Source organism: Macrotis lagotis, chromosome 3, assembly GCF_037893015.1.
Source record: "Macrotis lagotis isolate mMagLag1 chromosome 3, bilby.v1.9.chrom.fasta, whole genome shotgun sequence".
Lineage (NCBI taxonomy): Eukaryota > Metazoa > Chordata > Mammalia > Peramelemorphia > Peramelidae > Macrotis > Macrotis lagotis.
Window position 1 is genome coordinate 57,574,685 of NC_133660.1, and position 24,365 is coordinate 57,599,049.

At 37.0% G+C, this 24,365-nt stretch overlaps 1 protein-coding gene across 1 annotated transcript in view; it reads left to right on the plus strand.

Annotated features, from left to right (window-relative positions):
• Positions 1-24,365, plus strand: part of LEF1 (lymphoid enhancer binding factor 1) — a 163,327-nt gene that overhangs the window by 127,291 nt on the left and 11,671 nt on the right. Inside the window, 3 exon segments of the mRNA XM_074228738.1 lie at positions 252-414; positions 11,209-11,316; positions 15,218-15,266. Coding sequence (XP_074084839.1) covers positions 252-414; positions 11,209-11,316; positions 15,218-15,266 — 320 coding nt within the window.

Genomic DNA, 24,365 nt, shown 5'->3' on the forward strand with positions numbered 1-24,365 from the left:
AGAACTGAACAGCCCTTTCCTTTTTCATGGGAAGAGTTTTATAAAAGCAGAAAAGGCCTTGATCTACAAAGAGTCAGTGGTTTGCTGGTTTAATCTGTCCAGCTCTCTCTTCCAGGGCAAGGGCACAGGGGTCTAGAGTGGGCCCACAAGCTATATTCCTAGGACTAACTTTGGCTATTGATGATAAACAGATCCTCTCTTCTCCTTCCCTTGTGATCCCCTTCTCACCACCCCCGACCCCCACCTTTTAGGAAGCCTCAGCATGAACAGAGAAAGGAGCAGGAGCCGAAAAGACCTCACATTAAGAAACCTCTGAATGCTTTCATGTTATACATGAAAGAGATGAGAGCCAACGTCGTAGCTGAGTGTACTCTGAAAGAAAGTGCCGCTATCAACCAGATTCTAGGCAGAAGGGTAAGTGTATGGGTGTTTACAGTTGCCATAGAAACATTTCATTAAATCCCACCCAAAAATTCCATGACTCTCTAGCCTCAACATGATGGTCAGTGTTTATCAGCTCCTCCTTCCCCCCCCCCCCCCAAAAAAAAGTACCCACGGTATACTTGAAGGTTTAACCTGCATTGTTAATATTTTCTACATAGGTCTCGATACTAAACCAAGCTCTGATTTGTATTACCAATGTCTAAATTTCTGAAAATTTAATAGTCATTTCTCATGAACCGACAGTCTTTCATGGCAACTTAATCTAGTATGTGCACCTGGATCTTGGGGAAGAATTGAAAACAACTCAGGTAGCCTTCAAGGAGCTTATCATTTAATGAATGAAGCAGGATAGCATCCAAGAAACCCCTTCCCAGACACAGAACAGATTTATTACAGCACAACAGAATGATATACATAGCTGGAGATGTGTCAAAGAATTTTACAACCTGCTTTTTGTTTTGTAAATGGGAAAAGTTTTATGAAATCAGATGCCTATCCACAGTGGACTTTTTTTTTTTCAACAGTCAGCTCTATGCTGAGAAGTTTTCTTATTTTTCCCTTCACACTGTGGAGACCCCCAAGTTCCATATTTCAATCCACATCCTGTATAAGTCTGTTCCCTAAGGCCTGCAAGAGGAGGATGGCTAAGATTGTCCCAGGAAGCAGAAGAGGCTAGCCCTGGACCTGTTAGCCGGGATCCTCAGTGCCTGGTGGTGCAGCCTGTCCCATCTTGGGCACCCAGGGGGAAAAGAAGCAGCCCACTACAGGATTCCTCTTTTGGAGCTCCCTCAGCTTTCTCCTCTAGGGCTGCCCACATAGCAGGGACAGAGCAATATATTCTATTGGAATGTCTCCATATCCACGCTGAAAGACCCACAGGATGAGCCACCACTGGCATTACTAGAGGGAATGCCTACATCCCTGAGATCACAAATCCATCAAAGTATTGAACTTACCCTTCAGAAAGTCTGTGGTTCGTTGGATGTTGTTTAGAGACCTGTTTGGATGATTTGAATAAATAAACCCAGTGGCTGAATCTGAAATGGTCTTATGGAAGATTGAATCTAGTGAGCAGATGTGAAAAAGATAGCAATGTGGCCGGGTCCTGAGGCTGTGGCAGATAGGGAAGAAGGATGGTATGGTGTACTAGGGGAAAAACAGCAACTATGAAGAAGGTTCAGTGTCACAAGCAAATTAATTCAGTTTAATATCATTTACTGAGATTATGAGTTGAAAGAGAAGTAAGGCTGTGTTGAAGCATTTGAGGGAGGACCTAGAATTATAGCCTAACCTCAGTCAAACATTGGAAAGGAAATTGGCAGCCATCTAGTCTAATCTTCTCATTTCACAGATGAGGAAACAAAGTCACACAAGTATACAGATTGGTAAATGACAGAGCCAAGGACTGAACCCAAGTCCTCTGACCAACATCACATTTGTTCCCTGCTTCTTACCTAACGGGGGAAAGAAAGCAGTGTATCTCTAGAGCCCCCTTCCCCCATCTCTTCCCTAAATCTGTAAGGCAAAATATGAGGAATCGTTTCCTAGGATCATAGATTTGGAGATGGAAGTGAAATCCTTCCATTTTATGTTTAAGGTCATCAAGGTAAAGAGAGAAAGGGAATGACTTGCCCTAGGTCACAAGCAGCAAGTGGTAGAACTGCGATCCAAATCCAGGTCTGTGCTGTGTCTTTTCCTCCATAGCATGCGACCAGCTCCCACCTCAGGAAGAACCCTCAGCAGCTGTCCATCATTGTCCTAAATCTAGAAGACTAGGTCACACAGTGACCTAGGCTGAACTTGGAGTTAGACACTTAACAGAGAGACCCAAGGCATATCATTAAGGTCTGGCTGCCTCAATTTCCTCAACTGTAAAATGGGAGTAACAGTGGAACCTGCTTCTCAGAGTTATGAGGAACAAAGAAAATGACATCTGCTTAGCACATTAAATTTGCTATTGTTCGGTCATTTTCAGTGGTGTCCTTATCCTTCATGACCCCATTTGGTTTTTTCTTGGCAAAGATACTGAAATGGTTTTGCCACTTCCTTCTCCACTTCATTTTACAGATAAAGACACTAAGGCAAACAGGATGAAGTGATTTGCCCAGGGTGCCACAGGTAGTGTTTGAGGCAGATAAATCTTCCGGACTCCAGGCCTAGCCCCTGTACCACCTAGCTGCCCCCCCAGCTTCTCCCCCTGGCCCAGAGTAGGAACTTATTGAATGATCCATTCCCTTCCCTCAGCTGTAAAATGGGGGTAAATAATAATAATAATAATAATAATAATAATAATAATAATAAGCACCCACCTTCCAGAGTTGTTGTGAAGAATAAATGAGATAACCTGTGGAATGTGCTTTGCAAAACTTTAAACTGCAATGCCAGGTCTATTAAGATGCATCCTTAGTGGACTATTTTAATTCCCACTTGACATGAAAGATAAAAGCAGTTCTGAATGGTCTGCCCCAGCGATGGCAACTTCTGCCAGGGAAGCAACCCATCTGCCTGTTCTGTAGCAACACCAGAAGCACTGGACCTCTGGACCTCGGACTGGATGCTGGGTGGGGCCCTCCATCATTTCTTTGGGCCCAAGGAAATAGAGCCTAATCCAAAGGATTAATGGAGTCATAGAGATTGTAGAGTTTTAGTGAAAGAGAAGGGATTTTGAGATTATCTAGTCCAACTCCATCCCCTGCCACCCCACACACCCTTATTTTACAGATGAGGAAACTTCAGTCAGATTAAGTGATTTAACCAAAATCTCACACTAGGGACACAGTGGATAGAATGTTAGATCTGGAGTCAGGAAGACTTCTTTGTGAGTTCAAATTTGGCCTCAGCTACTTACTGACTTTGTAACCCTGAAAAGACACATAACTCTATTTGCCTCAGTTTCCTCATCTGTAAAATGAGCTGGAAGAGGAAGTGACAAAACTACTCCAATGCCTTTGCCAAGAAAACCCCAAATGGAGTGAGTCACCAAGAGTTTGGCACAACTGAATAACAAAAACTAAAATAACAACCATTCAACCAGAACACAGCTCCTTCTTCTTTCCTTACACTCGCTGGTGCCTTATACAATTTTCACTTCCACCCACTGCCTCCCACACAGCCCGGTCCCTGAAATAGAAATAGCACTAGAAATAGCAAATTTCTAAACTGCAAAATGTCTGTTGAATTTTTGTCAATTAATTTGAGGGTTTTGTGTACTTACAACTGCCATTTTTGGACACACTTGATCTTAGTGTTTGAATAATATTTCATTTGGAATCATTTTGATTTTTATAGTCTGAGGTCTGCCAATTAAGCAGTTAAGGATCTATAAATAAATAAATACTCATTTTCAGAACGCTGATTTAGTTCTTAGAGGTAGCTTCCAGTGAGGAAGCCCCTTATCCATGTCGATGGCCACCTGGTCTGTAGTTTCTAAAATAAGAGAATTGTCTAGAGCAGCTGAGGGTTTCAGTGTCTTGCTTTTTGCTATTTATCCAGATAACGTGTATCAGAGGTCATTGTACTCGTACTCAGTTCCTCCTGGTTTCAAACCATCTCTGCTTTGTGAAGCAAATATTTTTTGTAATACACATACACTGTTTCTCCTCCTTTTTTCTTGCTCCTCCTCCTGCTTCTCCTCCTTCTCTTCTTTGTTCTCTACCTCTGCCTCCACTACTCCTTGGCCCAATCCTACTATTGATCAGCCCCAGAAGCTTTGATCTGGGCTGGTTCGATCCTCCCTGGGCACCCTAGTGGTCCCCTGCCCTCAGGAGCTCACCTTATTGATGCTGGTTTAGCCCAGCGCAGCTCAGAATTCCTGAGCTCCAGCGAATCACCAGCCCAGCCTCCCCAGGATCCAGGATTACAAGCCCTTCAGGCTTAGTTGGTTTGCAAGCTTTTAGGACCTGACTCTATTCTGGCATCTGTCATGTAAGTTAGCAGTTTTTTGTTTTTATTTTTTAAGCAAAACTTGGTTGTATCATTAGGTACACATGAAAATGCTTCTTAAGACATATAAGGTCATGTTTTATCTGCTATTAGAAAATCACTTTAAAAAATTGAGTAGAAACAATTAACAATAATTAAGACCACCAGTCTTTTTAAGTAGGAGAAGGTGTCTCTGAATCTGAGTGCAGTTTCACAGCCTTAAAAATTCTTCTCTTCTCTGCAATAACAGACTGGTAGGGAAAAGAATGAGGGAGAGCAAATTATAGCTTTTCTGGTGTCCTACATAGGATGCCTGGGACCCAATAGCTTCTTAAACATTTAATAACAATAATTATGATCATTCCCCTTAGCAAATCATCACAGATGGGTGATTCCCATCACCCTTGGAGGATTCTAAACTATACAAGCTTAAAGGCTAATTGTCATTTCCCTGACCCCATAAAAGAAGGAATCGGTGCAGAATCAGAGTTGACATTTTTATTGAGGCCATGTAATGCTCTTAAACCAGTTTTTTTCTTAGTTGAAGGATCCCCAACCCTCCAGCAGGAATTATTTTTCCTGTTCAAGAGAGCAAGCCAGGAAAAGATACAAGAAGGCATGCTTCCTTCCTCTTCCTTCTTCAGGCATATTTCCAGCAATTACTACTTTCTCAGCTCCCTTAACGACTCCCAGATCAGGGCATGTGTCCTGAATGATGCTTCTTATTTGGGGTCCCTCTGTCTTTGATTTGGACACCTGTTTCTATTTACAGGTCTCTGAGCTTTGATTAAAATCAGGTTTTCTATTCTGATAGAGGTCTCTCTGGCTTGAGCAGGGCCTGCTAGCCCTTAAAAGTTCCTGGGGTTATTTTTTTTTAAACTTAGCATTGAAACAATATTATCTGTCTTTATAAAAGAATTCAGTAACGTTCTCTTTTAAAGGTTCGACCCAAGTTCCTCCAAGCAAATTTATTTAATCTTGTAGTTGCTGCTGTTTCTTAACTGTATCTCTAAAAGTAAAAAAACTATCAATTCAATTAACAAGCCAAAATTGATAGTCTCAGCTGTCTTTTGAAATCCCATTATGAACAAAATAGTTTAAAGATTTCATTTTGGAAATAACCAGAGTAGGAGAACATTAGAGAGAAAGAAGAATTTCCCCGATAGCCCGGTTTTATTTCACTCATCTAAATTTCAATGTGACCAAGCCCTGACTCTTAACAGGCATTAAGTAAGATACAGGCAAAACTTGATTTTTCATGAAATGATGAAGATAGAAAATGGGGAGCCTGTGTTGGAAAAATAGTCCCATCTTCTAACCCGTGCCAATTTCAGTGCAATTATTTTGTACAAAATTTCAACATTCACACCACCACTGTATTTTTGTTTTAATCTGGTATGATTCCTTTTGTTGTGGTTTATATTTTGTGATAACAATCTTGTAACAAAATCTATGGCCAAAACGAGTACAAAGGGAATCCAATTAATTGTAAATGCAAGCTAAGAATTTGTTCTTTTTCTTTTTTTTTTTTAGGGTTTTTTTTTTAAGGTAATGGGGGTGTTAAGTGGCTTGCCCAAGGCCACACAGCTAGGTAATTATTAAGTGTCTGAGACTGGATTTGAACCCAGGTACTCCTGACTCCAGGGCTGGTGCTTTATCCACTGCACCACCTAACCGCCCCTGAATTTGTTCTTTTTCAATACACCTCTTCCTTTTTGCTCAGTTTTGTGTGAAGTGATGGAAAAGAAGCAATACTTGAATTCAAGTCCCAGTTCCTCTATTTACTAGCTGAGTAATCTTTAATAAACTACTTAGTTTATTAATACCTGTTTCTTCATCCATAAAATGAAGATGATAATTGTGCTACCTACTTTACAAGGTTGTTTATAAGGAGAAAATGTATGTGGAAGCCTCTGTAAATATAGGTTGTGATTATTATATCAACCAAATTTTGAAATATAGGGGGCATGGCTAGTAGATAGAGGACACATTTTGAAGGCAAGAAGTTCTACTGCAGATGTACATTAGATATATGATTCTATCAAAGTCTTTTAACCTCTCAGGGGCATGGGATACAGATCTGCATCAATGGAGAAACAATTTATATCAATAATTTTCTTTTTTTAGAATAATTTTCTATAGTAATAAAATCTTTGAGCTGGGATCCCCCCTTCCCCTCAAAAAATGTTTTGAAACTAAAAAGGGTTGTATTGTTTAGCGTATAAACTATACACTCATCTCCATTCTTATTTATGGATACCTAAGTATGTTTACAATGTTATTTTATCTCTGGTCTATAAAATTACTCTAGATTATCATTTATATCTCCCATTCCTGAAGATAGTGAATCCCCCTTATGTCTTTCTTTGTATCCTCACTATTTAGCATAACACTGAAAGGTAATAAATAAATACTGACTCATTTACTGAATGGTGACTGGCATGAGTATGCTGGGGTGAGAAGGGAGAGAACTCATCTCAATATTCTATTGAATAACTGAATGAGTGAATATAATGGATAAATGATGGAATAAGTATTGTGCCTAGCCTTTTTTTTTTTATCATTTTCCATGCTCTAGAGTTATTTCTCCATTCATTGAGTACAGTCAATTCCTAGAAGATTATTATTCTTAATTATTCTCAACTAAAATCTGTGTATGTATATGAGTGTGTGTGTGCTAATTTTTATTTTTGCACAGTACACATATTTTATTCAACATCTCTGCTGTTGCACCAGTTCTACAGAAACAGTTCATCTATGATTAAATATAAGTAGTAAATTGCTGGTAAAATTAAGACCTTTGTAATTCCTCCCCCTCCTCTGGTGCATTTATTTAATTGTTTTGCTAGACTGGCAAAAAATAAATAAATCTCTGTATGTTTCTAATAATTTTTCATAGGAGTAGTTTTTGGCTCCTTCCCCTTAATGCCCACCCATTTTTAAATAAATCTCACACTTATTCATTTTTCTTGAGCCCAAGTCATGAAATTGTCTTTCTCTTAAATTTTAGATGCTTCATTAATGTAGCAGTTTAAAAAGAAAAATAAATAAACTTGTTTTTATTAGGAATCAAAATTTTTTAAAGGAATCTTCAAAGTTAATCTATTGCTCTGCCTTCAGACTTGAAAAATCAAACCTTTGATACCAATACAAACAGATATTAAGCAAGCTCTCCTGACTGCCTGACACTGCTGATACAGAAAAAGGGACCAGACAGTAACTTAACCTCAGGGACCTTACAATCTAATAGAAGAGACAACCTTAAAAACAATTGTGTACAGATGAGCTAGAGACAGGTCAACTTGGAAGTAAAGAACAGTGGAAAGAACCTGAAATTTAAAGGGCCAGGGAGTAACTTCTTTGGGAAGGTAGAATTTTGACTAGGACTTGAAGGAAAGCTAGTAGGCAGACAGCCACAGAAACTACCCAGAGACGGGAGACAGAATGTCTTATTTGAGGAAATCTAAGAGACCAGTATCAATAGGTCACAGAGTACATTGTGTGTTAAGGGGGGAGGGGGGGACAGGAATATGTGGGAAGATTAGAAAGGTGGGATAAAAGGCTTTGGATATCAAACTGAGGATTTTATATTTGATCCCAAAAGTGCTAAGAAGCCACTGTTTTTTGAGTAGGGAGAGATGACCTAGTCAGTTCTGAACTTTAGGAAAATTAGTGACTAGTAAAGAGAGGATGGATTGGAATACAGATAGATTTATAGCAGAGAAATCAATCAGGAGATTATTTCAGTAGTCCAGGCAGTGGTACACTGGGCTTAGAATAATAATAATAACAAATATATCTCTGTACATTTTTATTATTTAATATAGAGAACAGTTTTTGACTCTCCCCCTTTTTTAATTAAAAGTCTTGCACTTCTTAATTTTTCTTTGAAACTTACAAGCTGTGTAATGCTGGGCAAGTTACTTAACTCTGTTTGCCTCAGTTTCCTCACCTATAAATTGAGATGGAGGAGGAAATGGCAAACCACTCCAGGATCTTTGTCAAGAAAACCCCAAATACGGTCATGAAGAGTCAAACACGACTGAAACATCTAAATAACAACAACAGAGGTGATAAGGGCCTTCCAGAGTGATGGCAGTGTCAGAGGGGGAAAAAAAAGAATATAGGTTTGTTTTGGGGTTTTTTTGCAAGGCAAATGGGATTAAGTGGTTTGCCCAAGGCCACACAGCTAGGTAATTATTAAGTGTCTGAGGCCAGATTTGAATCCAGGTACTCCTGACTCCAAGGCCAGTGCTTTATCCACTGCACCACCTAGCCGCCCCAGAAAAAAAAAAGAATATAGACAGAAAATGTTTCAAAGGTAAATTCTATAGTCCTTGGTAACTAGATTGGATATGAAAAAGTATAAGGAGTCAAGAAACTGTTTTAAGTTGTGGGTGACTGGAAAGATGGTGGCACTCTGCTTAGAAAGAGGGGAAGGTTTGGAAGGAAAAATAACTAGTTCAATTTTAGACATGTTAAATTTTAAGTTGTCCGCAAGACAACCAGTTCAAGGATGTCCAATAGGCAGTTGGAGATTTGCATCTAGAATTTAGGACTGAATAAGTAGATTTGAGAACCATAAGCATAGAGAGATGATAGTTAATCCATAGAAGCTGAGGAGATACTATAGAGAGAAGAGATGAGGGCTCAGTTAATGGGCATGACCTGATGAAAAAAATTGAGGAGTAATCAGGGAGAAAGGAAGAGAAACAGAAAAGAGTGATGTCATGAAAGCCAAGAGAGAACGGAATTATCAAAGAGTGATCATTGCAATGTGGACAGCTTATATTAGAAGGATGATTGCCTGGCAGATATTCCTGTTGTTGGGGAATGCCCTATCTCCGTACAACAAAAGAAGATGAATTATAAAATTTCTCCCAAAGGTTATTTATCATTTCTTTTTTTAATTTATTCATATCTTATTTTTTCATTGCCTCAATTTCCCCCTGTATCTCTCCCCTTCCCCCTGCATAGAGCCATCTCTTATAAGCAAGTTTTTTTTTAAGAAAAAGAAGAAAAGGAGCAGCTGGGTGGCACAGTGGACAGAGCACTGGCCCTGGAGTCAGGAGGTCCTCAAATCTGGCCTCAGACACTTAAAAATTACCTAGCTGTGTGACTTTGGGCAACTCATTGCCTCGCCCCCCCAAAAAAACCCAGCAAATCAATCAATATATTGAAACTATATGAAAATATATTTTTCTCCCCACCTCATAGGAATATGTCATCTCATACCTTTCCAACCTTTTTCAGTCAGTCTGTCAGTCAACAAGCCTTTCTTAACCACTTACAAACTTAAGTTCTTACAAACAAATATGCCCATGTAGATGTACCAGAAGATGTCCCCAAGGGAAGTCTTTAGTAGGTAGTCCCAGGGAAGGCAGGAGTGGCTTCTTACAGAAGCTGAGACTTGAAGGAAGCCAGGAAAGAAAGGGGGAAGAGGGAGAAAGTTCTACTATGGGAGGGGGTAGCCAGTGAAAATGAGGAGCTAGTAGAAAAATCTTAGTCGGGAAACAGTAAACAGGCATAGAATATATTTAGGGGAATAAATTATAAGAGTGAAAAGAAGGAAGATACCAAGTGGCAAAAGGCTTTGAATGTTAAATTTTGTATATGATTCTGGAGGTAATCGGAAGCCACTGAAAGGTAATAAATGGACAGGATGGTACAGTTACACACTTCGGGAAGCTCAGTTTGGCAACTGGAGTGGTAGGAGACCTGAGGCAGGCGGACCCTCAAGCAGTTCTGAAATGGTCCAGGGATGACATGATGGAGGACCTACACTAGGATGGTAGCCATGGTAGAGAGAGAAGCATATGCAAGAGATGTTAGAAAGATAGAAATATAAAGAACTTGACAAATGATTGGGACTGGTGAGTAAGAGAGATCAAGATGTCCACAGTGACTCCAGGTTCTGAGCTTTGGTGGCAAGAGGATAGTGGTGTCCTTGATCATGATAGAGAAGTTTGAAAAAGGAGATGGATGTTTGTATATATCCACATGTACATTTTTTTACACATACATGTTTATCTATGTAATGCAGCTGCTTATACTGCCTAAATGTTCCATTTTAACATAATGTACATTATCTAGAAATGTATCAATGCAGTGACAGTTTACTATCTAGATTTGCCAAATAAGATGATTGAAACCAAGTTGATAGTAAAATTAACATGACTTCTTAATATCTATGGGAAGGAAGATAAAATGATGGTTATAAAGTACTGGCATAAACGTACAATGTTTTTGGTAGCCTCCCCAAGGACAGTTAGAGTGTATATATGTGACCTTTGATGTGTTGCTATGTGAAAGGAAGCATCACATGAGAGAATCTCATTTCCTTTACTTACAGAATGAGACCTTTTCATGTGACATTATGAGAAAGTATCCACACAAGAGAGAGAGAGTGCAAAAAAAAATCTGGAAATTTTTTTCATTTTGCGTGAATGGAACTTTACACTCAGATATGAGGACTTGACAAGAAATAATAACAATGATAAAAATAAAGAATGCAGCAAAAAATAAAAATGGCGCTGAAGGAGATCAAGTAAAGTTTTTTGAAATTACAGAGGAAACTACTGAGAGAAAATCATAAAAATAATTTTTCTTAGAAAAATTTGATTGACTTCAATGTGCTTGGTGATAGAATTAACCTAGAAAGAAAGGCCTAAGTTTGACTTCTCTGTAGCCACCAATTCCAAGGTCTCTGCTTATTTAAGGGTAGATCAGAGTGAATAAGTTTAATATTCTAAATCATTCCCAAAAGTTTGAAAGATGTCTTTATATTGCCATGATCACCTATTATAGGCATTTATGTTTGTTTGTTTTTTCTCTTGCTTGCAGTGGCATGCTCTCTCCCGTGAAGAACAGGCTAAATATTATGAATTAGCTCGGAAGGAAAGGCAGTTACACATGCAGCTCTATCCAGGCTGGTCTGCAAGAGACAATTATGTAAGCATATACTACCTATGGTTGCCTGTTTTCATTTGCTTTTTTTTCCTACTGCTGTCCAGAAGAAAAACTGTTTTAAAGTGTGTATATTTTAGGCATTGCCTTATTTAAAACTAAGAAACTTAGGATGACTATATAAGTTTGTCTGGAAGCAGATGCTACACTAGAATGGGCACTGGATTTCAATCCTGGCTTTGCTCTATGTGACCTATTTGACTTTGGGAGAGTCATTTAATTTCTTTTTGCTACCTCTGTTTCCTTATCAGTAAAATGGACCATGTTGGACAAAATGACCAATAATGTATTTGCCACCCTCAATCTGATCCTAATAAGGTAAATCTTTTCCCATCACTGGAGGTATGATGGATGACTCCTTTAGGAAATGCAGAATTTGGACTAGAAGATCATTAAGTTCTTATGAAGTTGTTGCATTATGCCTTGGAAATGATTACTGCAGTCCTCATTGTGCATTTGTCTGGGTCCTTGCTTTACCAAAGTTAAAGACTGGTGAGGAAATATTGCTGTTAATGATCTATTTTGAAGTGTCGTCACAATTGTTACTCTGAGAACTTGAACTATGAACCTAATTTGAAAATAATTCTCATGTCCAGTGCGTGGCCAACATTAGTGGCACCAATCAGGAAAATCTTTAAATATCCCTGTGAGAAGGGCAAAAGTTGAGCTGCTATTATGGTTAGACTTACATAGTATTCAGTTCTCGACCAAAACTGCCTGTTTCCCTTAAAATACTTATACATTTCATCCTGAGAGTTTATGACTTCATAGATTTTGGAAGCTGGAGAGAGGACTTTGAAATGCTACTATCTTCTCCATTCATTTTAATAATAAAGAGGAGGTGCATCTTGACCAAGACTACTGACTAAACCTAGTTAGTGATGATACTGAGAATAAAATCAGGTCTCCTGACTTCCATTCCTTATTTCTCCCAACTCTTTCTTGTTAGATATGTTCCATGCTTTCTTTTTTTTATATATAGCATGCTTTGGATAAAAAGTCCTTTTAGCAGTCTGGGAATTGAATTTAAGCATTAGAAAAAGTTAATGGAAAAAAAGAATCTTCTAAAAACGTCATATTTTTATGAAGTTTGTCACCTCCTTTGGACTTAGGAGGAATATTTTGACACAGAGGGTTATATGTCCTATTTTTTTTTTTACAGAATCCTAATATCCTATTAGTGAAAAGATAAAATATTTAGATTTCAGTGTCCTATTTTGAAAATTCCCTCTTTGGGTCAGCTAGGTGGTGCAGTGTATAGAGCACCAGCCCTTGGAGTCAGGAGGACCTGAGTTCAAATCCAGCCTCAGAGACTAGCTGTGTGACCTTGGGCAAGTCACTTAACCCCATTGCCTTGCAAAACAAAAATGAAAATTCCCCCTCTTATAATTACATCTTAGATTTCACTTTATAATAATTTATTTAAAGTATTTTTCTCACTGGCTATGCTCAAAAAGGCACCTCTGTTTTTGTCAGTGCTTTTATTTTCTTGGCTTTGGTATATATCTTTGCTGTCAGTAGGTCTTAAGTAATCCTTCATTGTCGTACCAATCAGTGAATTGAACGCCTTCCTTTTTCTGATGATTGAATAAAAAGTTGAGAATTTTTTTTAAATAGTTACATATTTTTAGAAACACAATATTATTGGAAACCATTATTACTGAATTCTTTTGTGAATTTTTCATCTCTGTAAAATACTTTGAATATATTTTGTTCAGTTTAAGGATCTCCCGCAATCAATTAAAAACCCAAATGTGTTGCATACCTTTTTTTAACCCAGCACTTAATCACTTTGATCATGAATGGGACCATTTATTATGGCACACTCCACATTCCATTCAAGTAATTCAGAGACAACCTTTACTCTTTTAAAATTGGTTATAGTCTCCTTAAACCAAACAGAGTAAAACTGAAGGACGCTTATCACCAGAGCATAATTAAAAGGAAAAAAATGTGCTGACATCAACTGGAAGCACATTGGTGCTGGGTAATCCATAATTTCATAATGAAAAAGAAGCCTGAGAAATAACAAAAAAATCCTAGCAAAATAAGTAAGTTTAAAATTTCACTTCCTTGTTTTCATAATGGATGATTTTGTAAAACAGTCAACTCCACATCTTAGATGAGAGCAATCAAAAACTTTTTTTAATAAAATTTTCTTTGTCTAAGCCCAAACACCTTTGGATTCTGGGGTACTGTGTTATATATAAACTATGTTTTAATGGAAAGGAGACTGATCTTTTTTGTGTTTTCACATGCTTAAGTACAACCAATTTTTGTGTTTGGGGCTGATAAGGATTTGAGAAACCAATTTATGTCCAGATTGTAGTGCGATGTGTTTTCACAAAAGCTTTAATTTAGTATGTGATAATAGGTTATAATATATGTATGGTTATTTACATGATTATAATATATATGCTTATATATCTCCACCATACTCTCTTCTTTGGAAGAAATTCAGATGTGAGAAACACATTTGAAAAAAATTGGAGAAAAATTTAGCATTAAAAATGTGTTCATATATGTGTGTGTGTGTGTGTGTGTGTGTGTATTTCCAGCTTCTATATGTAACTTAGTTTTCTATGGAATTTTCTCTCTAATTTAGTGAATAGGAGATTAGATTTTTTTTCCATTGGTTAGAAAATTATAGAACATTGTCTTTTTAAGGAGATAGTTAAATCTCTATTTTGATGGTTCCTCTGATAAATATTGCATAGAATTAGCAGGCTTCAAAGAATGTCCTCTCCCTCTTCTCTGTCTCATCATCTCTGCCTCTTTTGTCTCTTGCTTTTTCCTCTATTTCTATGCATATTTTATATACATATAGACGTGTATTTTTTGCATATTTTACATACAAATACAGTTTTACTATATTGCATTTACTACTTTTTATGCGTAGTTTTTTTATTTTAATCTTGTTGAGCTCTTACGATCTTTCTGGAGTCAAGAAAAAAAAGGAAGTAATTAGGAGTGAATGGTGTAAGAGACCACAGGTTTTCTCCCTTTTTCTCTTTTATTTCATTATCATTCCAAAAACATACACACACACACACACACACACACACACACCATATATAGAATACAGTTTCATTAGAGTTCTTAGATTAGCTGCTAGTTCTTCTATCATGTGTAGAGAGTACCTTAAACATATAATTTGAAAATGACATCCTAAATCAAATTTGACCATTTTCTGTATGTTATATAAGATACTGTACTATTTATAGTACACTCTGTATAGACTGTAAATGGTAGAGGGGTTGGACCTGAAGTCAGAAAGACTCATCTTCCTAAGTTCAAACCCAACCTGAGACACTTACTAACTGTGTGGATTTGAGCTAGTCACTTCACCCTATTTACCTTAGTTTCATCATCTATAAGATGAGCTAGAGAAGGACATGGCAGACCACACCAGTCTCTTTGCCAAGAACTGCAAATGAGGTACAAAGAGTTGAATATGACTGAAATGACTAAACAGCAAGAAATTCTATTAATGAATTGACTTTAATGGCATTTATTACTAGGGAAAATTAGTAAGTATAAAAATGAAGTTTTAGAATTATAAATGGGACATAAAATTTTCAACACATTCTTGAAACAAGCAGGAGCTTTTGAAGCATTTAAAGTAAACATGTCTATGCTAGCCCAAAGGGGGGATCCCATTAACTTCCCTTTTCCTTACTCTCCTTCTCCCACCATCATCCCCCTCCTTTTCAATCTGTCCCTTCCTCTTTTTTAAGGTCTCTCTGTCTCTCTGTTTGTCTCTATATCTATCTCTTACTTTCCACGAATAATATAGGAGAGAAAGAAATAGTCTTACCTCTAGTCTTTTTCCTATTGATTTATACATGTCATATGTGAATGACATGATGAATTCCCTGTTTTCCAGGGTAAGAAAAAGAAGAGGAAGAGAGAGAAGCTACAGGAATCCACATCAGGTATGCCGAAAGTGACTTTTTGTGTCTAATTCACATGCTTCTAAAACCCTGTGCTCAAAATGACAATACATTCTCTCTTAAAATGTTGCCATATTCTAGAGTACCAAGTTGTTTTTCTTCTCTTTTTCTTTCTTAAATGCTTTAAAAAAATTTTTAAGAGATTTCTTTTAATGTGATTATGTGAAGATGCATTAAAAAACCCCTTTTACTGTGCTAACTGTGTTTGAATTCTTAATTCTTTCTTCTGTTGCTTGGCTGTGTTCTCTTTGCCTTTACCCATTTTGTCCTTTTTCATGTGCATAAATCCTGAAAGATGTTTTATTACATGATTATCATAGGCTATAATAAATTATGTACCCTTGAAGTCGTTTTCATAGTTTTGCATGTTATTTAATGCAAAACACAAAAAGAAGTTCATCTTTCTAATAGATATAGGCTCAGTGCATCTGTGAGGTCATATTTTCCTTCATTAAAAATGTTCCTAGTTCCTCTATGCCACAAATAAAAATGGCTTGTGTTAGAACTGCAAAAAACAAAGCCATTCCTTCCACGTTATGTTATAGCTACGTATTTGGAATGTACAAAAACCCCATCTTCAATGAATCTTTGTTAAAGGACACAATTTTCTCCAGGTACAGGTCCAAGAATGACAGCTGCCTACATCTGAAGCATGGTAAGAATGTCTCTCTAGCCTTCCCGCCGAAATGAGTTATAAAATAGGCCTTTGCTTATGAAATACCTCCTTGCTGACACTGCTTCCATTCAGTATTATGGTATTTTTAATCAAGAAAATACAACATCCAATTCATGGCATCAAGTGTATTTTCAGAACTGATAGTTTCTATTTTGGCTATGTATTCAAAATGACTTTTCTTTTACTTTCTTCTCTGATTTCCCATTTGCTGCCCTCAATCACACCTCCTTCCTCTCAGTCACCAACCATGCTTTACTAATTGATTGGCCTCAAGTCTGTTTAACAAGCATCTTAACTTCCTAAGGGGGATAGATATGGCCTCTGCTTTCAGAACCTTTTTAGCCTGAGTGAGGAAGGGAGTCTGTTCTTGATTGGAATGAGGTACCATTCAACCAAGGCATTCCCATTCATGCTAGGTTTCAGACTTTTCTGAGTTAAGTGAGTGATAACACTTAAAAATCAATTTGTTTCTCAAGGAAAAGATAACTATTCCCTTTTAAAATCCCAAGTCATAAATTTTCAAATGGATGAATTTTCCTCTCCTAGAAATAGGTACTTATTCTTATTTGCATTTTTTCAGAAATGTTATATATTAATTTAATTTCTTTTTATCTTAAATACTTCTTTTTTTTCCTTCTGTGATCACATCACTAAAGTTCATTGAATGAGTATTTTCCAGTGATGCTAATACTGTTTTCATCATGAACCAGGTTTCATCTTTGCTAATTGATGGCAATAATTAACACTGTGGCTTATTGTTTCAATCTTGCGACCTCTCCTCAAGAACCCAAATCCCTTAGAACTAAGCATTTATGGCTTGTCCTCTAGGGGAAATTAGCTTTTTGCTGAAATTCACACACATATTGTCAAAGAAAATTCTTGAACATTATAATGCCTATTTTTTTATTTTTAATCATTTATTTCTATTTTTCATATTCCTACTTTTCTTGAAAGGATGGGGTTTGAGGGGACTTGAGCATTAATTAGGAGACCCTAAAGACCACAAATAAAGTTTTTCCAGGTATTTCTAATACCATTGTAAATTACAATTAGATTCTGATTATTGCAAATAATAAATCCCCTTTAGAATGGTCACATTCAAATTTATGCTGCACATTTCCATTTGGCTAGAATCCCATTGCCATATTTGATATAATTAAAACATCCAATAGTGCCAAAACCTTTTAAGGGGATTCATTATTTACACAAACCAGATCTAGCTATAGGAACTGCAGAACAGTCTCAGCTTTCGTAAGAAAGAATTCAAAGCTCACAGATAGTCAGCTAGACATGATACTTTGAGCTTTATCTACAAGTAAAAATTGTCTCTTCTTGTCACCAATAACATGATTGTTTTCCTTCCCCAGATTTAGTCTCAGTGTCTTTTCTTCACTTGGAATTGTCATCCTTAAACACTTTAGAAGTAAAAATGGCCCTCCTTGGTTAAGCTTTGCTTCATTAAATCATATATTATCTGATGACATATGCTTTAGACTGTGATTTGTGACTGAGCAAAGTGAACAGAGCCTAGAACCTCAAACCCTTAAAGGTCCTGATGTTCTTAATATCGCCAAATAAGATATAGGGTACTTTTGTGTACCCTAAATGACTCCCCTTCTCTTCTTGTAAGGATAAACATTCGGATTGTCATACTGGGTAAAGAAGCCTATAAGTGGAAAACAGAGAGAAGGTCAGTTTAATTAGATTGTAGAATATGGGAGAGGAATAATGTTCAATGAAACTGGAAGGGTAGGCTTGGGCCAAGTGGTGATAGTTTTAGAACTAAACAGAGGTGTTTGTATTTGGTCCTTGAGGTAATAGAAACTCAGTGAAATTGGTTGAGTGAGGGGTGTAATATAGTCAGACTTCCAGTTAAGGAACATGTCTCTGGCCCACAGATGGACCAAAATGGGGGGAGCCAGCGGCATAAGAGGAATTCTCCATTGAGTAAGAATTGTAAATAGTTGATATTAGATGATTTCTAATTCCAGCACTCTAATTGCCCCTCTCCTTACCTTCCACAATTCTGTTTTATCTTCTTTGAGGTATATTGGTCAAAACTAATATATGTTCTACTGATTCCTAGAAGCAGAGAAGCCTCCACTTTTCACTAGATGTAAAGTCTGCTATACCCTCAATTCTGTAGGGGTGCCAGGATTCCCTGAATTATTTTAGTCTTTGAACATAGCCTAAAATTGCGCAATTTGAGAACATGGGCATGTAGACTATTGGACATTTTTAATTTAATAAAAATATCTATCAAAACTAACTGCTATATAATGAAAATTATATGTAAAGTCCTATGGGACTTTGCTTAACAAGAGGCTACTTGTACTTTCCATTTCCTAGGAGACAGTCAGACAAAAGAAGAGATAGGAAGAAATAAAATTCTGATCTTTCCCCTGTCCACCAAAAGAGCAGCCTTCTTACCACCTTTCCCAGAAGCAAAGTCGATAGCCCTCTCAGGTTATTCTGTTGTTCCATCTTTGACTAAAGTTAAACCCATGTAGTACTTCTGATCAAATGTTTCCAGGCATGTACAAGGACCAGATGCTGTCCCTCATCTCCACTCCTTGATCACATCAGTCTCCTGTTGTTGGCGCTGCCAGGAAGGAGACCTTGACAAATCAGCATCCCCCCGCCCCGCCCTGGCAAGAGGGAGGTGGGGAGGAAGTGGGTTCTGTTACCTAGCCAGGTGGAGATGGAGACACCCCGGAGCATATCCAAGACTGTGAAATCACATCGTGTAAAGGCAGGATAATGTTTGCTTTGTTTTCCATACCCTTCACAGGTAAAGCAGTGCATTAGGCCCTGAGAAGATGAGAAGACTAAGTGTATTTTGAGGTTTATGTAACACATGGGAAGGGATTCATATCCTTAGTTGACCCAGAAATCTTATTTCCTGCCTTCCCATTCTGGTTTTTAACATTTATTTTGACAACTAAATTAAACAGAACTGGTTTCCTTTGTCATCCTATGTGTTTTATTTTGTGCATTTAAAAACATGATTTCAAGGTTTCCTTAGGCTTCACCAGCCTAAGCCTTGGATTTGGGTCCCAGCTAATGTCTGGAAGGACATTATTCCTCTCCCATATTCTACAATCTAATTAAACTGACCTTCTCTCTGTTTTCCACTTACAAGCTTCTTTACCCAGTGTGACAATCTGAACAGTTATCTTTACATGAAGAGAAGAGGAATCATTAGGGTACACAAGTACCCTATATTTTATTTGGAGATATTAAAAACATCAGGACCTTTAAGGGTTTGAGGCTTTGGATCTCTTGAGGCTAATGAAAGACACTCCTTTTTTATCCTTGCCTGAGCTAGGTTAGAGGTGACATTGCTGCTGCAGGGTAGGATCTTCACTTTCTTTCTGAATCTCTTTCAGGGTCATCAGGTTGGGTCACTCTCCCTTTTCTTCTCCCCATCATCTTTTATGGAGCTGGACTTTACTCCATATTTCCTTGAATGAAGAATACAGCATTTCATTAGTTGAGCCCCCAAAGTCTTCCCTAAAGCCTCAGGATGCTCTGCCCTAGACTTTGTACCTTCCTGTACACCATTTTTAAAAGATCTCTGTCATCCTAATATTCTGGAAGGATTATTTTTACCTAATTCTGGCCTATTTCTATATGAAGTACATTTAGTAACCTATTATTAAGACTAAATCTCCTTTCCTATAATGTTAAGCTTCTTTCCCGATGGTTCAAAATTTAGAATCTGGCCTAGTGTTCCTTTTCGTCTTATAGGTTGAGGCATCATCTCCCTCAAAATTTCCCCTTGTTTCTAGTTATTTTCTGCATCCTTAAGCTCTTTTTTATGATCCTCACTCTGGTACTGTAAATGGGAGTAGTTGTCCAGAATAATAAAAAAAAATTTTCTCTAGTACAGTGTAAGTAGATTCAAAACTAATTAAATGGCATCTCCTGTATCACAGTTTACATCAGCACTAATAGACCCGTTAGAGCTAGAGGAATCTTAGAGATCATTTAAGCTAATCTAATTTTATATCCTAGGAAACTGAAGCCCCATAACCTGGACACAAATACAAGTTATGATAGCAATGTTTTCTTCAATATGCTATCACTTTTTAAAAAATTATGTGTGTGTGTATGTATGTGTGTGTATATATATATATATATATGTATGTATATATATATATACATACATATATATATATATATAAATGAATAAAAATTATTTTCTTTCTGTTCCCTTGGGAAGAAAAATAAAACCCTCATAACCAACATTATATCTTGTGTAATGTGACAAGATGTAAAATAATTTTTATATAGTTTTTTTTACCCACCCTATCTTTAAATCATTTCACACCATTTTTTAAAAAGGTTTTAAGAATACACAGAGTAGGGGCGGCTAGGTGGTGCAATGGATAGAGCACCGTCATGAGTAACTGAGTTCAAAGCTGGCCTCAGACACTTAATAATTATCTAGTCGGGCAGCCTTGGCCAAGCCACTTAACCCCATTTGCCTTGCAAAAACCTTAAAAAAAAAGAATACACAGAGTAAAGAGGTAGCTAATTGCCTAGCTGTGTGACCTTGGGCAAGTCACTCTTAACCCCATTGCCTTAAATTTAAAAAAAAAACAGATAGTGGTGTGTGTGTGTGTGTGTGTGTGTGTGTGTGTGTGTGTGTCATTCTCAATAAGTAAAAGAGGAGACTCAGTTCTTCACAAAGATAATTAAATTGGCATATGGGAAAATATCCTGAGAATATCGCTATTTTGTGTTTGAAGAAACTATTTCTATTGAGGCACTTCAGATCACCAAAAATGTATTGATGATCAGCAGTAGGATTTCCATCATCTATTCACACAGAAAAGTCTAGATTAGTTGTAAGAGAATGAGGAATTCAGGTCAAGTGATTTTAATGTATTTTCTCACAAGATTCATTTGAACATAAAGATTTCTTTGATTGAGGACACTGCAGTACAGTGGCCCATGGTTCTGCTAAGTGTTTGTTGAATAGTACTTTCTCGATGTAATACCTTCTAAAAATTGAAGGCTCCCACCCCAAAAAAATAGTCAGTTGAGTGTTTCAGTTAGTTGGACTCCAATGAATCATGATCCTTTCTTCCTTTCTATTCTCATTTAGTCTTAATATTTCTATAAAATTTCACTTTTAGAGACTCTCCTATAGCTCCAGTCATAGGTATGTGAGTAAAAAAAGCAGTTAGATATTTGCACTTCCCATTATCAGAATTAACTGATAATTGTAAGTGTAAATATTCATACTCTGCCCTTTTGGAGGGAAGAGGATCTAGAAAATTTATTACATGTCTGGTTGCTTTATATTCAGCATTTTGTAAGTCAGGAAATTAAGGAAAAGGGAAGTATCATGTACAGGTTTTTTTTGCATATAGGGCCAGAGGAAGAACTGGTCATTCTTGCTACTACTTCTTCCAATTCATTAGGTTATGCTGCCTCCCAATGTTCTTTATTATTTATGATTCAGATAATTATGTGAACCGACATTAAGGAATTTTTGTTTACTTATTTGTAAATGAACAAAATGTCTTAACATTAACCATAAGATTAAACCATTAAATTTGTTCCCATAGCATCTTATTGTTATTCCTTAGCTTAATTTTTTTTTTTTTAGCTATCAGAGCCTATATAAAGAGACAACCTAATAAAAAGAAAAGAATACTAGATTGTAAGTAGAGGAGATGGGTTTCAACTCTTGAATGGAGGGTGCCATCTTTCTCTGGAGACTGTAAATCACATCAACTCCCTCAAATTTTCCCTTGTTACCAATTTCTTTCACTCCCTCAAGCTCTTTTTTCGATGGTACTTTTCTGTAGTACCTTATGACTTTATGCAAGTCCTTAAATTTTCTAATCTGTAAAATATGAGGAATTGAATTGAAGTTCCTCTAAGGTTCCTCCAGTCCTCAATATATCAACTATGATCTCTGAGGAACCTTGGAGGAAACCAGCACTAAGCAAATATAGTTCATATTTTCCAGCTACTGAGTTCCCAGATTTTTTTTGGGGGGGGGGAGTATTTTAGACAACTGTAATGTGGTTATTGTTCTTTGAAAAGCAAACAAAATCACATGATATATTTCCCAATGACTCAAAACATTATGCAAATATTCTGAAAGAATCTGACACCATTAGACATCATGTCATATTTTTTTCAGCATATTTGCACATTATAGTTGCCTAAAATACCCCCAAAAAATCTGGGAACTCAATAGCTGGAAAATATATAACTATATTTGCTTAGCATTGGTTTCGGTGGTAAAAACATCAAGTTATATCCCAATACTCTTTCTTTAAAATAAGCTTCAAAATATTAGTCAGATCCTCCATACTGTCATAAAGACAGCATAAACAGGATCTTAAAAACATTGTTTGTCAAGCTTATCTTTATAAAAGATTTTATCTCTCCTGGGCACATACTGGCACCCAATAGATGCTTAAGAAGTGGTTATTGATTGACCTGTTCACGTTCTCCCACTCTTCTTCCATATTTACTTTGATATGTATTTATATAGATATTTATGCCTAATAACCTAGGATTTCATCAGTGTGAAACTCAAACGTTCCCTTTATTCTCTTCATTAGTCTATATTGCAGCCCCTTCCTCTCATGCCTTTTGTAGATGGCAAGAATTGCAGGGGCTGAAAAAATTTCTCACCTGGTGTTCAGCTCATGAAGGCTAAAGATTCCTGTCCTCAGATAACGCCTAAATTGGGGGAAGGTGGGGACAATTCATACTAATTATATAAGCATTAGATAAAGCTATTTATAAAGGTAAATTCTTATATAAGTACAACCCCCAAAAATAGAACATTCCTATCACTTTGAAATGTAATTATGGAATGACTGTAATGATTATATTTTGTACTTCATTCTCGAGGAAGACCATGACATCAGGGAGGTGGATACCATGACAAGCACACGAATTGGATTTGAGTGAGGGGGGTGTTGTGTGCTAAGTCACCAGTCTCACTTTCTCCTCCAGAGCCATCTGGGTTGAATGGCCAGATATGAACCAAGACAACTGGAGATGGCCCCTGACTGCAAGGCAGTCAGGATTAACTGACTTATCCAGGGTCACACACCCAGTAAGTGCCAGATGTCTAAGGCTGGATTTGAACTCCTGTCCTCCTGACAGAGCCAATGCTCTCTCTCTGCTGTGCCACTTAGCTGTCCCAGAATGATGATCAGTTATATGAGAATCAGCTTTCTCAAGTCACCAGAGTCATGTCAGTGTGCCCATATGTGCTAAAAAGAGTTCCTAAAATCCTAGATTGAGGCCTTAATAGCTATTGTGTCCAGCCCTTTCATTTTACCTATGGAAACTGAGGTCCAGGACAGAGAACTGACTTTTCAGGGCCACCCCGATACTGTCAAAAGCAGGATATGAATTCAATCCAGGGGTGTTCTGGGACTGCATATCCAAAGTAGAAATAGATTTCAAGTTATGCAGAGACAAAATAGTCTAGGAAAAACATTGAAATAAAGAGTAAAGAGACTTGGATTTGGGTCCCAACTCTACCATTCACTTTTTTTAACATTTATTTTGACAACTAAATTAAATAGAACTGGTTTCCTTTGTCATCCTATGTGTTTTATTTTGTGCATTTAAAAACAAGATTTCAAGAAGGGTTCCTTAAGGCTTCACCAGACAATCAACCTTATTTAACAACCTAGGAAACTTGAAGCAGACAGAGGTGAAAGGGACTTGCCCAGGATCACAAAGCTCTAAAAATCTTTTATAATCTTTTATTGGAGGTAGTGAAAGCATATTTGCCTTTCTATCTGATATAATTTACCATGAGAATTCGAATAGAAGGTGTTTGCTCTTAGCAACACACAACTGTGTTCTAATGCGGTCATATTTTCTCACTTTAGTGTATTGAGTGCCTTCAAAATGGGTGGCACTATGTTATATTAGCTCAGCTTCAACTCATATTTATTTTAAACATATTTTATTGAAACCTTTTGTCTTTTAAAAATTAATATTTTATTTTTTCCAATTATATGTAAAAACAATTTTAGCATTCATTTTTATACGTGATCAAAATATTTCCATATGTGTTATAAAAAAAGAATTAGAACTAAAGGGGGAAAAACCATGAGAAAGAAATAAAAAACATAAATTTTTTAAAGTGAACAAAGTATTTAGCATTCATTTTTACAAAATTTTGAATTCCAAAATGTTCTTTCTCTATCCCTCCCCATTGTACTGCTGAGAAGAGCTGGGTCATTCCAGTAGATCATACTGAGTTGCTGTTACTGTGTATAGATAAAGTCCTGGGCCTGGAGTCATGAAGACCTGAGTGCAAATCCGGTCTCTGACATTTGCTAGCTAGGTGACTTTTTTTGGCATCTGCCAAATATGATCAGTTTTTGCTTTATCTCAACAGCCTAAAG